This window comes from Chaetodon auriga, chromosome 11 (assembly GCF_051107435.1).
Source record: "Chaetodon auriga isolate fChaAug3 chromosome 11, fChaAug3.hap1, whole genome shotgun sequence".
In the NCBI taxonomy this organism is placed as follows: Eukaryota; Metazoa; Chordata; class Actinopteri; order Chaetodontiformes; family Chaetodontidae; genus Chaetodon; species Chaetodon auriga.
In genome coordinates this window covers 360,746-372,776 of record NC_135084.1, presented here as the reverse complement: position 1 = coordinate 372,776, position 12,031 = coordinate 360,746, and the positions used below count along the sequence as shown (strand labels likewise).

General features: G+C 40.5%; 2 protein-coding genes across 3 annotated transcripts in view; one reads left to right on the top strand and one right to left on the bottom strand.

The window, feature by feature from the left end:
- The window catches only part of vps8 (VPS8 subunit of CORVET complex), a 184,283-nt gene that overhangs the window by 52,837 nt on the left and 119,415 nt on the right, over positions 1-12,031 (top strand). For both annotated transcript variants that reach the window (XM_076742305.1, XM_076742304.1), the window contains exons 4-6: positions 2,298-2,394; positions 3,719-3,751; positions 5,978-6,032. In XM_076742305.1, the coding sequence (XP_076598420.1) occupies positions 2,298-2,394; positions 3,719-3,751; positions 5,978-6,032 (185 nt within the window). The remainder of the gene's footprint in view (positions 1-2,297; positions 2,395-3,718; positions 3,752-5,977; positions 6,033-12,031) is intronic.
- LOC143327815 (DELTA-stichotoxin-Hmg2a-like) lies at positions 9,565-10,789 on the bottom strand. Its single transcript, XM_076742326.1, has 2 exons — positions 10,722-10,789; positions 9,565-10,195 (listed from the first exon to the last, which is right to left on the bottom strand). The coding sequence occupies exons 1-2, from the start codon at positions 10,787-10,789 to the stop codon at positions 9,769-9,771; spliced, it is 495 nt and encodes a 164-aa protein (XP_076598441.1). The 3' UTR covers positions 9,565-9,768.

The window sequence follows — 12,031 nt, the reverse complement described above, 5'->3', positions numbered from 1 at the left end:
ACGTTGTGTGTTCCTCCCAAACAATTCAACTTTGGTTTCATCAGTCCACAAAATATTTTGCCAAAACTTCTGTGGAGTGTCCAAGTGCCTTTTTGCGAACATCAAACGAGCAACAATGTTTTTTTTAGACAGCAGTGGCTTCCTCCGTGGAGTCCTCCCATGAACACCATTCTTGGCCATTGTTTTACATATAGTTGATGTGTGCACAGAGATATTGGACTGTGCCAGTGATTTCTGTAAGTCTTTAGCAGACACTCTAGGGTTCTTTTTTACCTCTCTGAGTATTCTGCGCTGAACTCTTGGCGTCATCTTTGGTGGATGGCCACTCCTTGGGAGAGAAGCAGCAGTGCCAAACTCTCTCCATTTGTAGACAACTTCTCTGACTGTCGATTGATGAACATCCAGACTTTTAGAGATGGTTTTGTATCCTTTCCCAGCTTTATACAAATCAACAATTCTTGATCGCAGGTCTTCAGACAGCTCTTTTGAGCGAACCATGGTGCACATCAGACAATGCTTCTCATCAAGACAATTCTTACCAGGTGTGTGTTTTATAGTGGGCAGGGCAGCTTTAAGCCACTCATCAGTGATTGGGCGCACACCTGACTTAAATTGTTTGGTAAAAATTGGTTTCAATTGCTCTTTAAGTCTCCTTAGGCAGAGGGTTCAGTTACTTATTCCTCCCCCTTCTGTCATTGTTTGCATGCTATCCTCATTAAAATATGAAAACCTATAAATGTTTGGGTGGTTTTAGTTAAAGCAGACACTGTTCTTTCATCTGTGTGATTTTGACAAAGATCAGATCACATTTGATGGTGATTTTATGCAGAAATGTGAGAAATTCCAAAAGGTTCAGATACTTTTTCATACCACTGTATTGTGAAGCAGATGTCACTTTAAAGGTATCTCCGATCATTGTCTTTATACATCTTGTTTAAGCCTCAAAATGCAGCAAAATAGTTTGTTTTACATAAGTGAGTAAACTCCATAAAAAGTTTGATGACAGACAATTCCCTCCAGCTTAACACAGGAGAATCCTGAAATACTTACTTTTTGTCAAGCCTTGTCTCTCAGGTAGTCAATAGTCTATATTCACTTTCCTCTTCTGTTAAATCCTTCTAGAAAATCTAGGCGTCAGTATGGACCAGGCTCTGACTGTTGGCCAACATGTTGAGTGCTTTATTCGTTCCTGTTTTTTTGCAGTTGAGGAACATTGTGAAACTCAGGCTCAGGCCATCTTAAGTCTGTACCTCCTTATTTTTATTGTGAAGCAACAAGTTATATAAATACACTTGATTATTTACTGGCCTGTTTAACAGCAAATTAATCACAAATAGCCCTAATTAAATAAAGCAATTTTAAATAAAATGAATACATTAAATAATATTTATATGTAAATTTATTTTGAATTTTAAATGAATTTGAAAATTGTTGGTGACAGTCATTTTAATGTTAAAACATTGTAAACTTAAATTAATAATATATTCTGTTTAGATCCTTTGCGCATATGTGTGAACAGAGATTCACTCTGGGCTGGTCTGTAAGTTGCTCCGGAGTATAAATTGCGTCAGTCAAAAACTATAAATTGCATTTATTTAGAAATTTATTTCACAAAAGCCAAGACCAAGAACAGACATTTAATCTGGAAAGGAAAGTTATTCAACTACACAATAGCACACAGAACAACAGGCTGAATAGGTGTCCAGTATGTTAACGTAGCACATTAAGAGTTATTCAACTATACAATAGCACACAGAACAACACGCTGAATAGGTGTCCAATATATTAACGTAACACATTAACAGTTATTCAGCTACACAATAGCATAAAGAACATACCTGGGAGGCTGAATAGGCTAAATTAACATAACAAGACAACGAGTCCAACAAGCAAGTTATCAGTAAGCAAGTTTACCAAGCTCCTGATCTCATTCCACATCACTGAATCCATTGAATTCTTCATCCTTGGTGTCACTTCTGAACAACTCCGCCAACTCAGGAGGAAGATGAAGCGCCGTCTCCTCTTCTGCGAGGCTGTCGTCAGACTTGGCAATTAAAAAAAACACGGTAGTGTTCCGGACAACATATTAAAGACTGTACAGATGCTGGTGCAGCAACCAAAGCATAATTCAAAGCAAACCCTAATTCTAACCCTGAAATAGTCCTGTGAAGAAGTGACCACTAGCCAAACACAAACACTTCGTATAACTTACTTTTGGTGTGCATTGTCTTGTTTTTGTGTACAAGGAAATAAAATTGTGTTTGTGTGTGGGGGGGTGGACACATACATGTGTGAAGAAAGAAGAGGACAATGGATATGAATCCAACAGTACATGGGTCTGTTCTTCGACACAGCCTACTGAAGGGCATCTCTGCGCAGATTGTCTCTGCTGCTGTAAGACAAACACACACACACACACACACACACACACACACACACACACACACAGAAAAAGGACTCCACCAGGCTTTGATGTCCTTCAACACATGAAAAAAGCCTTGCCTTGTTTTTAGTGTTTTTCCTTAACTGACTGGTGGGGAGTCCAAGTAGTAAACAGTAAAACTAACTTTCAAAGTGGAAGCTTTAAGGTTCCAAATGAAAACAATAGAGATGCAGCAGAGGTGCATTATCACCACCAACTGTTGTCTCAGGTGACGTGAGAGTGTAGTAAACAGTCCTGCGACCCAAATCTTTGTAGCTGGATTGCTACATCATGCTACCAGCCCAAAATATATAGTAGAGACACCAAAACCTTTTTCTCAGATGACCTCTGGCCAGTGTCTGCAGAATTAGCTCTGGACATTGTCCAGAATTGCCCTTTCACACATGTAGCACTGTCAGTTTCAGACATGTTCTCACTTACTGGAAATACTCCATTTAGTTTAGGCCAGGGGTGGCGCCTGGGTAGAGTGTGCAGGAAGAGGACAAGGACTCATTCTTAAGGATGTCTGTTTTTGCGACGATATCAATACTACATTCATTTGGACGTCTACAGTATAAGAAAAAAACTGGAAGGCAATATATAGGCAAGTAGAAAAGAGTACGAAGCAGCTATGCTTGGTGTAATAACATTAACACGCCCACTTACTCACTTTGTAGCAGGGTAGCAGTTCATACACTGTGAATGACAGCATGCACTGCATTTTCCGGACTATAAGTTGCTCCGGAGTATAAGTCACTTCAGTCAAAAAATGTGTATTGAAGAGGGAAAAAACATATATAAGTGGCACTGGACTATAAGTCGTATTTATTTAGAAATTTATTTCACAAAATCCAAGACCAAAAACAGACATTTAATAGCACACAGAACAACAGGCTGAATAGGTGTGCGGTATGTTAACGTAACACATTAACAGTTATTCAGCTAGACAATAGCATACAGGTATTGCCAAATCTCCTTTACCATCATACAGCCCAACCTTAATTAAAATTACAGAGTTTTCAAATACTAACTTAATCCAAACACTTGGTCCAGCTGTCACACTACAGTGATCGATGTCAGGATTCTGTTTTGTTTTGTTTTTTTTTAAATCATCAGTTAATAATTCTATGTTCTTTGTTCTTTGCAAGTTTTGGTTTTCAACTAATTTTATTTGGATGATTTATTGTTACAGACGTCTGCACTTGCCTGTGGCTTCAGAATTGTACATTTCTTTCAGCAGACTAATGCATTTAAGGTTGTATTCAAGATGATAAAAACATTTGTATTTTTCCTCAGGACAAAGTGGATGCTGGACTGCCAACTGCTATAGTGAGTGTTGGTTTATTCAACTAAGAATTCAGCTGAACAAAGAGAGATATTAGCTAAAAGCACAATTTGGTAACACACTCTATTACACTTTCTATGACTTTCCTGGCTGGCTAGCCATGCATTCTGTATGCATGATGCATTGTAGCTGTTTCATAATTTCAGAAGTGGCTTTATATGAGGGATATGAGAAATAAATGGATGTCAAAGGTGTTGCTGGTATGTCCTGTAACCATGAGGCTACTCGAGTGCCCCAAATTCAAGGTTTTTGCATTTATTTTAATTTTATCCCACTGTCATGTCTTCTGTAGAGGAAGCAGAGACTGGGGACTGGGAGGTCAATTCATCCATCACCTGGGCTGAAGTCACTGAGGTAGTTTGCAAGCTCCTCGGTGGCAAGGCACCGGGGGTGGATGAGATCCGCCCTGAGTACCTCAAGTCTCTGGATGTTGTAGGGCTGTCCTGGTTGACACGTCTCTGCAATATTGCGTGGCAGTCGGTGCCTCTGGACTGGCAGACTGGGGTGGTGGTCCCTCTGTTTAAAAAGGGGGACCGGAGGGTGTGTTCCAACTATCAGGGGATCACACTCCTCAGCCTCCCTGGGAAAGTCTATTCCAGGGTACTGGAGAGGAGAATCCGGCCGATAGTCGAACCTCGGATTCAGAAAGCACAATGTAGTTTTCGTCCTGGCTGTGGAACACTGGACCAGCTCTATACCCTCCACAGGGTGCTTGAGGGTTCATGGGAGTTTGCCCAACCAGTCCACACGTGTTTTGTCGACTTGGAGAAGGCATTCGACCGTGTCCCTTGCGTCATTCTGTGGGAGCTGCTCCGGGAGTATGGGGTTGGAGGCCCTCTGCTGAGGGCTGTACAGTCCCTGTACAACCAGAGCAGGAGCTTGGTCTGCATTGCCGGCAGTAAGTCGTACCTGTTCCCGGTGCATGTTGGACTCCGGCAGGGCTGCCCTTTGTCACTGGTTCTGGTTCGGTCTAGGAGCCGGCAGATTTCGTCCCTGCTTTTTGCGGATGATGTTGTCTTGTTGGCTCCCTCGAGCCAGGACCTTCAGCATGCACCGGGGCAGTTCGTAGTGTGAAGCAGCTGGGATGACAGTCAGCACCTCCAAGTCCGAAGACATGGTTCTCGACCGGAGAAAGGTGGCTTGCTCCCTCCAGGTTGGGGGAGAGTTCCTGCCTCAAGTGGAGGAGTTTAAGTATCTTGGGATCTTGTTCACGAGTGAGGGAAGGATGGAGCGTGAGATTGACAGGCGGATCGGTGCAGCAGCAACAGTAATGCGGTTGCTGTATCGGTCTGTCGTGGTGAAGAAGGAGCTGAGCCGAAAGGCGAAGCTCTCGATTTACTGGTCAATCTACGTTCCTACCCTCACCTATGGTCATGAACTTTGGGTCATGACCGAAAGAACGAGGTCCCGGATACAAGCGGCTGAAATGAGTTTCCTCCGCAGGGTGGCAGGGCACTCCCTTAGAGATAGGGTGAGGAGCTCTGTCACCTGGGAGGAGCTCAGAGTAGAGTTGCTGCTTCTCCACATCAAGAGGAGTCAGCTGAGGTGGCTCGGGCATCTCTATCGATGCCCCCTGGACGCCTCCCTAGGGAAGTGTTCCAGGCATGCCCCACCAGGAGGAGGCCCTGAGGAAGACCCAGGACACGCTTGAGTGACTATGTCACTTGGCTTGCCTGGGAAGGCCTCAGGATCCCCCCACAAGAGCTAGAGGAAGTGTCCGGGGAGAGGGAAGTTTGGACGTCCCTGCTCAGAGTGCTGCCCCCGCGACCCGGCCCCGGATGAAGCGGGAGAAGATGGATGGATGGATGGATGCATTTATTTTAAATGCTATAATAATTTAAATAAAAATAGAATTGCAAAATGCTGAAGGCCCGTTTTCAAAGGTTTTGTACAACAATACAAGAGCAAGGTTGACTGTTTTCAAAGAAGCCATAGCATTGAGACGAAACTTTCTAGTCAAGTGTGAAAGTGGTGAGAAAGGTGTGGGAAAGAAGCAGAAAGAGAATGTGAAGGTTTGCACATTTGTCAGAGGTTACCACAGTTTATAAAAATGCATCTCAAAAGAATACAGTGACTGAAAAACATTCAATCTGAAGTACACCCACGGGTGGTTCTATGTTTATGGTCTTTGACTGTATGAGTGCAAAATTTGATATTGTTTTATGGTGTTTTGTCTGTCGATTTCTAATCTGTGTATTTTTTGTGTTCAGACAATGTCGGGTGTGATTGCTGTGGGAACATCTCATGGTCTGGCTCTGGTCTTTGGTGAGTCTATGCTTGATTACCACTCGTAAAAAGGATATTTCACATATTAAACTTTATACAATGCAAATGCAACACAGACAGTGTAGATGAAGCTAATTAAGGGTAGTTACCAGTTATTTCTTCCTGAAAAAAGTTCAAATGGGCAGCTGTTATACCTTATATTAAAGATATTTGTGTTGGGATGTCCTGGTGCCTCAGTGATTAAGACATACCACATACTATGATGACAGTGTGTTTGATTACAGGTGGGCACCTCAAGGTTTGTTGCATAGGCTCTGATATGATTGGAGAACTGGTTGAGGGACTGGACAGTGATGCTGGAGGAGTTTTGGTGGCAAAACAGCACAATCTCTCCTTTGTTTTCATTTAATTGAAGAAAGTTGTTAGCCACCCATCCTTTAATATAATCCAGACATTTAGCAAGGGTAGTGGGTCCAATTTGGTCGTTGGGTTTGACTGGGAGGTACTGCTGTGTGCCATGCTTGTAACAGTGAAATTAGATATTGTGGTTCAGAATAATTTTGACCCGCAGAAGCATATTGACATAAAAAGTAGGAGAGAACCAAGGACTGAGCTTGAGGGACTCCACAACTGTACTGTACCCGATAAGCCAAGGGAAACTTCTCAAAAATATTGTGCTTTGAAGGAATGGTAGCATCTGTTGGAATAGGTGTGAAGTTATTTGATTTTAGTGGATCATCACCCATTTTTTTTTAATTCACAACATGTTTGAGCCAAGGTGGGACATCCCCAGTGAGAAGAGAGCTGTTAATAATATTGAGAATGCCCAAGTCAATTTCCTTTTTCATCAACCTATAGTTGGAACAATATCATGGCAGCCGGTAGTGGATTTCATGGCAGAAATGATTTTATCAAGTTGGGGCAGGGAAATAGGCAGAAAAATACCAAATGCTGGTGGACTGTTGTGGTGAACAATGATAGCTTTATCTGAGTGACATTCAGTCTTTTATTTTCAACCTGGTCTAAAACGATTTTTTTAAAGTCTCTGCAGCTTATTGGTGAGGGTTCCAGGCTAGGTCTAGAAAGGGGATTCATAACAGATTTAATGGTGCTGAGTACGATTCTTAGGCTATGGCTATTCTGAATAATTCTAAAGAACTGTTTTGCTCTTGCATGATTGGCAGCCGCTGGTATTTTGTCAAAAGATGTTAATAAATATTATTGGAGATCTGAAGCCTGTCTTTCTGCCACTTAATGCTCTGCCTTTCTGCAGTCCCTTGTCCCAGCTCTTGTCTGGTCATTGAGTCACAAATAGTTTTTTTTCTTTTCATACTCCCACTAGGACTGGCAAAGTCCAATACAAGTTTCTTGTCTAGAAGCTCTTTAATACATATTGGGCTTATTTTAATGATAACAAATTGTTTAGCAAAGTCATATGTATGAAGGAGGAGAAAGATTTTTATGTCTTTGCACTGACGACAACTGTGGTCAGAGGCATTATGTTTCAGTTTGTCCATCCCATTCTCTTGAAAGGGATATCTGAGGAACACCTTCAGGGAATTTCTTGAAGTATTACACAAACATTCACTTGGACTCGAGGAAGAACTGATTTTATTTTGGTGGTCAAAGGTCGAGGTCACTCTGACCTCAACCAGTGACCCAACTGGTTGACGGAGGCATACAGCAGCAAGGCGGTAATTCTAGTTTATTTTGTAATCAAATTCAGACAACGGTTCTGCTCTTAAAAGTCAGTCACACTGATGTCTACTACATGCATTTCGTTGTTAACTCACTAACACTGCATTACACAACTAATATTGATAGGAGACTGCAGGCAGGCTATATAAGGGGACCATCTGTGTGGGGTTGATGTGTGCTGTCATTTACTGAAACTTCTGCCTGTTTATTTTGTGACCCTGTGTTTCACTTGTTCACATTGAATACAAAGCATATATGAACATTTCAATGTAAATATTCTGTATTTTGCTTAATGTTGAGGAGAGTCAATATCCCATCCAGACCTTCCTGCCGCAACAGATGAACACAGACATCCTCTCTGAAATGCTACAGGACAATTTATAAACACTTGAGGAAACCCTCTTGAGAAAACTGTGGATAAGTATTTGGCTTCTCTCTGTGTAATTGTGTATCTGAGAATTAGAAACCTCACTGTTTCTGTAAAAGTACTCAGTTCATATTTTAACCACATGAGGTAAAGACTGCGAGCATGTAAAGCTGGGGGAGAAGAGAGCAGCCATGCTCGGCCATAGTGAGGAGGAGAAATACAGCTAGAAGTCAGTGGCACCCCGGAGAGACTGGTTTGCAGTAACTTAGAATTCAAATAAATATTGGATTATAAAATGTGGTGACATCCACAAATGAAAGATATGATGACAGATAATGCTGGCAACACAGTACATGAATTGCAGTGACTGTCTGGGATGTGGAAGAGTCACAGACCATCCTGCATAAAAAATTAGAAACCTGGACAATGTTAGAATCGTTCTAATTGTCTTCATTTAATTTCATGTTTTCCACCATGGTGTTTTGCTTGCAATCTCTTCCCAGTGAACATATATAATAATACATTATAACACAGATACGCTACCTCTCACCCCCCTCCCAGCCAAAACCATCATGTGTTAGCCCTGGTTTACCAAACAGTTCAGCGTACTCAGGTGCCTCAAAGAACAGGCATTCAGGGAAAGTGACATGGATACATTCAGTCTGGCTAGACAGAACCTAAAGAAGTTGTTATTGAGCATAGTTATATCTAATATTTGTTAAATTCCCTTTATTCCTCAAGTGCCCCATTTGAGCTCCATATTTTGGAGTTGCACTGCAGATTATTCCAAATCTATTGCACTCCTAATATTATTGCAATTTTATTCCATGATTTTAATGTACCATGTCTAACAACATTAGATACTTCTAATTCGATTGTGTTCAATGAACAGAGTTGTAAATAGGTTGTGAGGTTTTAATTATTTGCTTTCAATATTTTCAAGGGTTCCTCAACTGTGTTTTTGATTATACGATCTATATTAAACACCTGTGAGGCATAGTAATGCAGTTCTGAATTTGGAATTTTAAGACCTCATTCTTTTCTTTCATTTTGAAGAGTTGTACTCAACCAATGTACTTTATTATACCAGAGGAAGTGTGTAAAGGCATAAGTTCTATATTATATCCCACGCATAACTAAAACCAGAAGACTCATAACAGAGACACTCAGGTTCATGTTAAGGTACTGCTTGACATATAGTGTTAATGGCATGACACAGGCCAGAGGTTGCCTCAGGTTGAATTAAACAAAAATATAATTAAATTACAATAATTACATTCATATAATAATATTATAATAAAAAGATCAATCCCCTCATTAGGTGTCTTAAGGATCCAAAATGTCCAGAAATGGCCCTACATCACATGGATCTCTTAAATGTCAAAGAGAAGTCAAATTAAATCTGCATTACCTCAGTGAGAAAATGATTGAAGCAATTAAGATTCCTATACAGTTGAATTTTTTCTATACATGGACAAATACAAACAGGACATGATTTGACGGACACATAAAATTCTTGTTTTTATTTGTAATTGACCTTTGAAAATCACACCAATAACCAAAATCATGTGCATTAAGTCTATTGATTAATGAGCAATACTTTCAGCTAGTGGCCTGCTCATTGAGTTTCACACACATTGAAATGTGCTATTGAAATTACTGTGATCATCTCATATGGCTTATATAAGAACAGTAGGATCTTCTTTTGACTTAGTACATGCCAGTATCGCTGATATCCACTTTCAGGACTGCTTCACCTGAGTCTGACATGGCGGCACTAACAATAACATAATCGCCCTCATAAGAAATGCTACAGCCATCAGCCTTTGCTCTTACAAAATTATTTTCACTTCCATTATACATAATATCATAAAGATTGTAGTCACAGTTGTTTCCTCTGTCAAAGATCCCCACAGCAAACCAGTTGGAATAAAGGTTTCGGTCAAAGGGTACAGAGAACATGATAGCCATGACATGGTTGTAGTCATTCAGGTCGGTGTTGAAAAGGTCATAGGTGAAAACACCAACCGCTCCAGTCGCAGCACCGGTGGTCTTGTTGAACAGTGCGCTGGCAGTGGAGCATGGACCCACTATGGGGGACAGAGGGACCTCACAACAGCCACTCTCAGTGAACACCCTGTACACAGAGAAACAGTATATCAGACTGGTTCTTGGAGAAATCTTTTTTCCAAATCATTCCATATATATTACATTTGTAAGTATTTTTTGGGTTGCCCTCCAGGCATGTGATGACACCCATAAGGAATCAAAACTGTGTGTTGCAAAACCATTATACATTAATGTCACATGCCTGTTATAAAATATGCTACATGGCCACAGTTGAATGTTCGACTCATGTGTTGAGATAAAATGTCATTCTTAAGTGACAGCTTGCTAAACTCTTGGCAATAGTGACAAATGTATCAAAGAAAACCAAGAAGCCAAGGAAAACACACACAAACCCACAAAGTCTACGGTGTACATTCTTTTGTCACACACAGACTAGTCTGAATTGTTGCAAAAATGTGTAAGGGCTGTGTGATTTTTTGTGATTGCAAAAAATTACAAAATACTGCCACTACATCCAGGGAACACTTTAAGTCAGATTTAAAATATACTATTGCTACATCCAGAAAAAGAGAAGAACAAAAGCAGCTAATAACCTTGGATTGCAGAGAGTGTAGCTGCCAGAGTTGTTGTTAATCTCAACATAACAGTTGCGATGTGGCATTGTGATGAGGTCTGGCCACAGGGTAAGAGGATGGCTTTGAACAAGAGACAAGACAGCATCATTTCAGTTCATTCAGCATCCCTGGAGCACCGTTATTCAAACTCTTCTATGCTCTGCTGATTCATGTGTGTTTTTTAGTTAGCCACTAAAGTCACTAAAGTCTGAGCTTTTCATTTGGCTGACTGATAGCTTTGGGGAGACAGAATGCAAGAGTGTAAGTTACAAACTGTGTGCTCTTGTGATGACAAATAAGGTTATTGTTAGTTATTAATGAAGACCTTGAAAAAACAGTGGTTGGCAGAGAAATCTACTCTGGGAAACCAGGCTTCTCTCAAACCTCCAATTCCCATCACTCACTGGGGTAAGCTGACTGTAACCTGGTTACTTAAGTATGTGCATGTCAAGGCACTGATAGCTGGAAAAGCACAGTTATCAGCTATTGGATGTAAAACCAAGGTACACCGGAAGTCCATGGCAGCAAGTCAGCATACATCATCCCAGGGCCCTGGTACTTGCACATGTAACTGAAATTTTGCCAAGTTCAGATGTCACATGAATTGGCTGAATAAATACACTATTCCCAGTATCACATAAAGTGCAAACAGTGTTGGGTGGAGTCACCCTGTCGCCTCAGGAGCTCAGCCAAGTGAGAAGGTGACAGAAAGTAAATTATAAGCAATGGCCTGGCTTGCCCTAAAACAAAAACAATAGATTGATATTGGGACCCACTGTTTCCGAGGGAAGAAAGATTGAGGGTTTAGTAGTGTGAGGAGAGAAGCTCCGTGTAAAATAGTCTTTAATGTTCATTATGATGATTATAATCCTACCGGGACTATATATGATCTTGACTTTACTTGAGTCTGAAACATGATTAGACATAATTCAACAAATGTGTCATTGTCATGGCTGAACCACAGTGTTCAATTCAGTCATAAATTGGGTCAATAAAAATAGCATGGTTTTAAATACATTACGAAACAGAGAATAACAAAAGACTTACTGTTTTAACAAGTACAGATGTACCTAAACAGACTGCATGACTGAATATATTCCTTTTTTGATTTGATCTCATCTTAGTTTTCATTAATTTTATGAAAGGTTATGTACTTAATTGTAGCTGTATTGTTGTAATCATTAGTTGTAATTTTTCCGCATATTATTTGCTTTTATTTTGTGTGGTAATTAGAACATTTTATTAATATTGTTTATAGTTTTTATTTTGTTGTTATTTGGTTGTGTTGT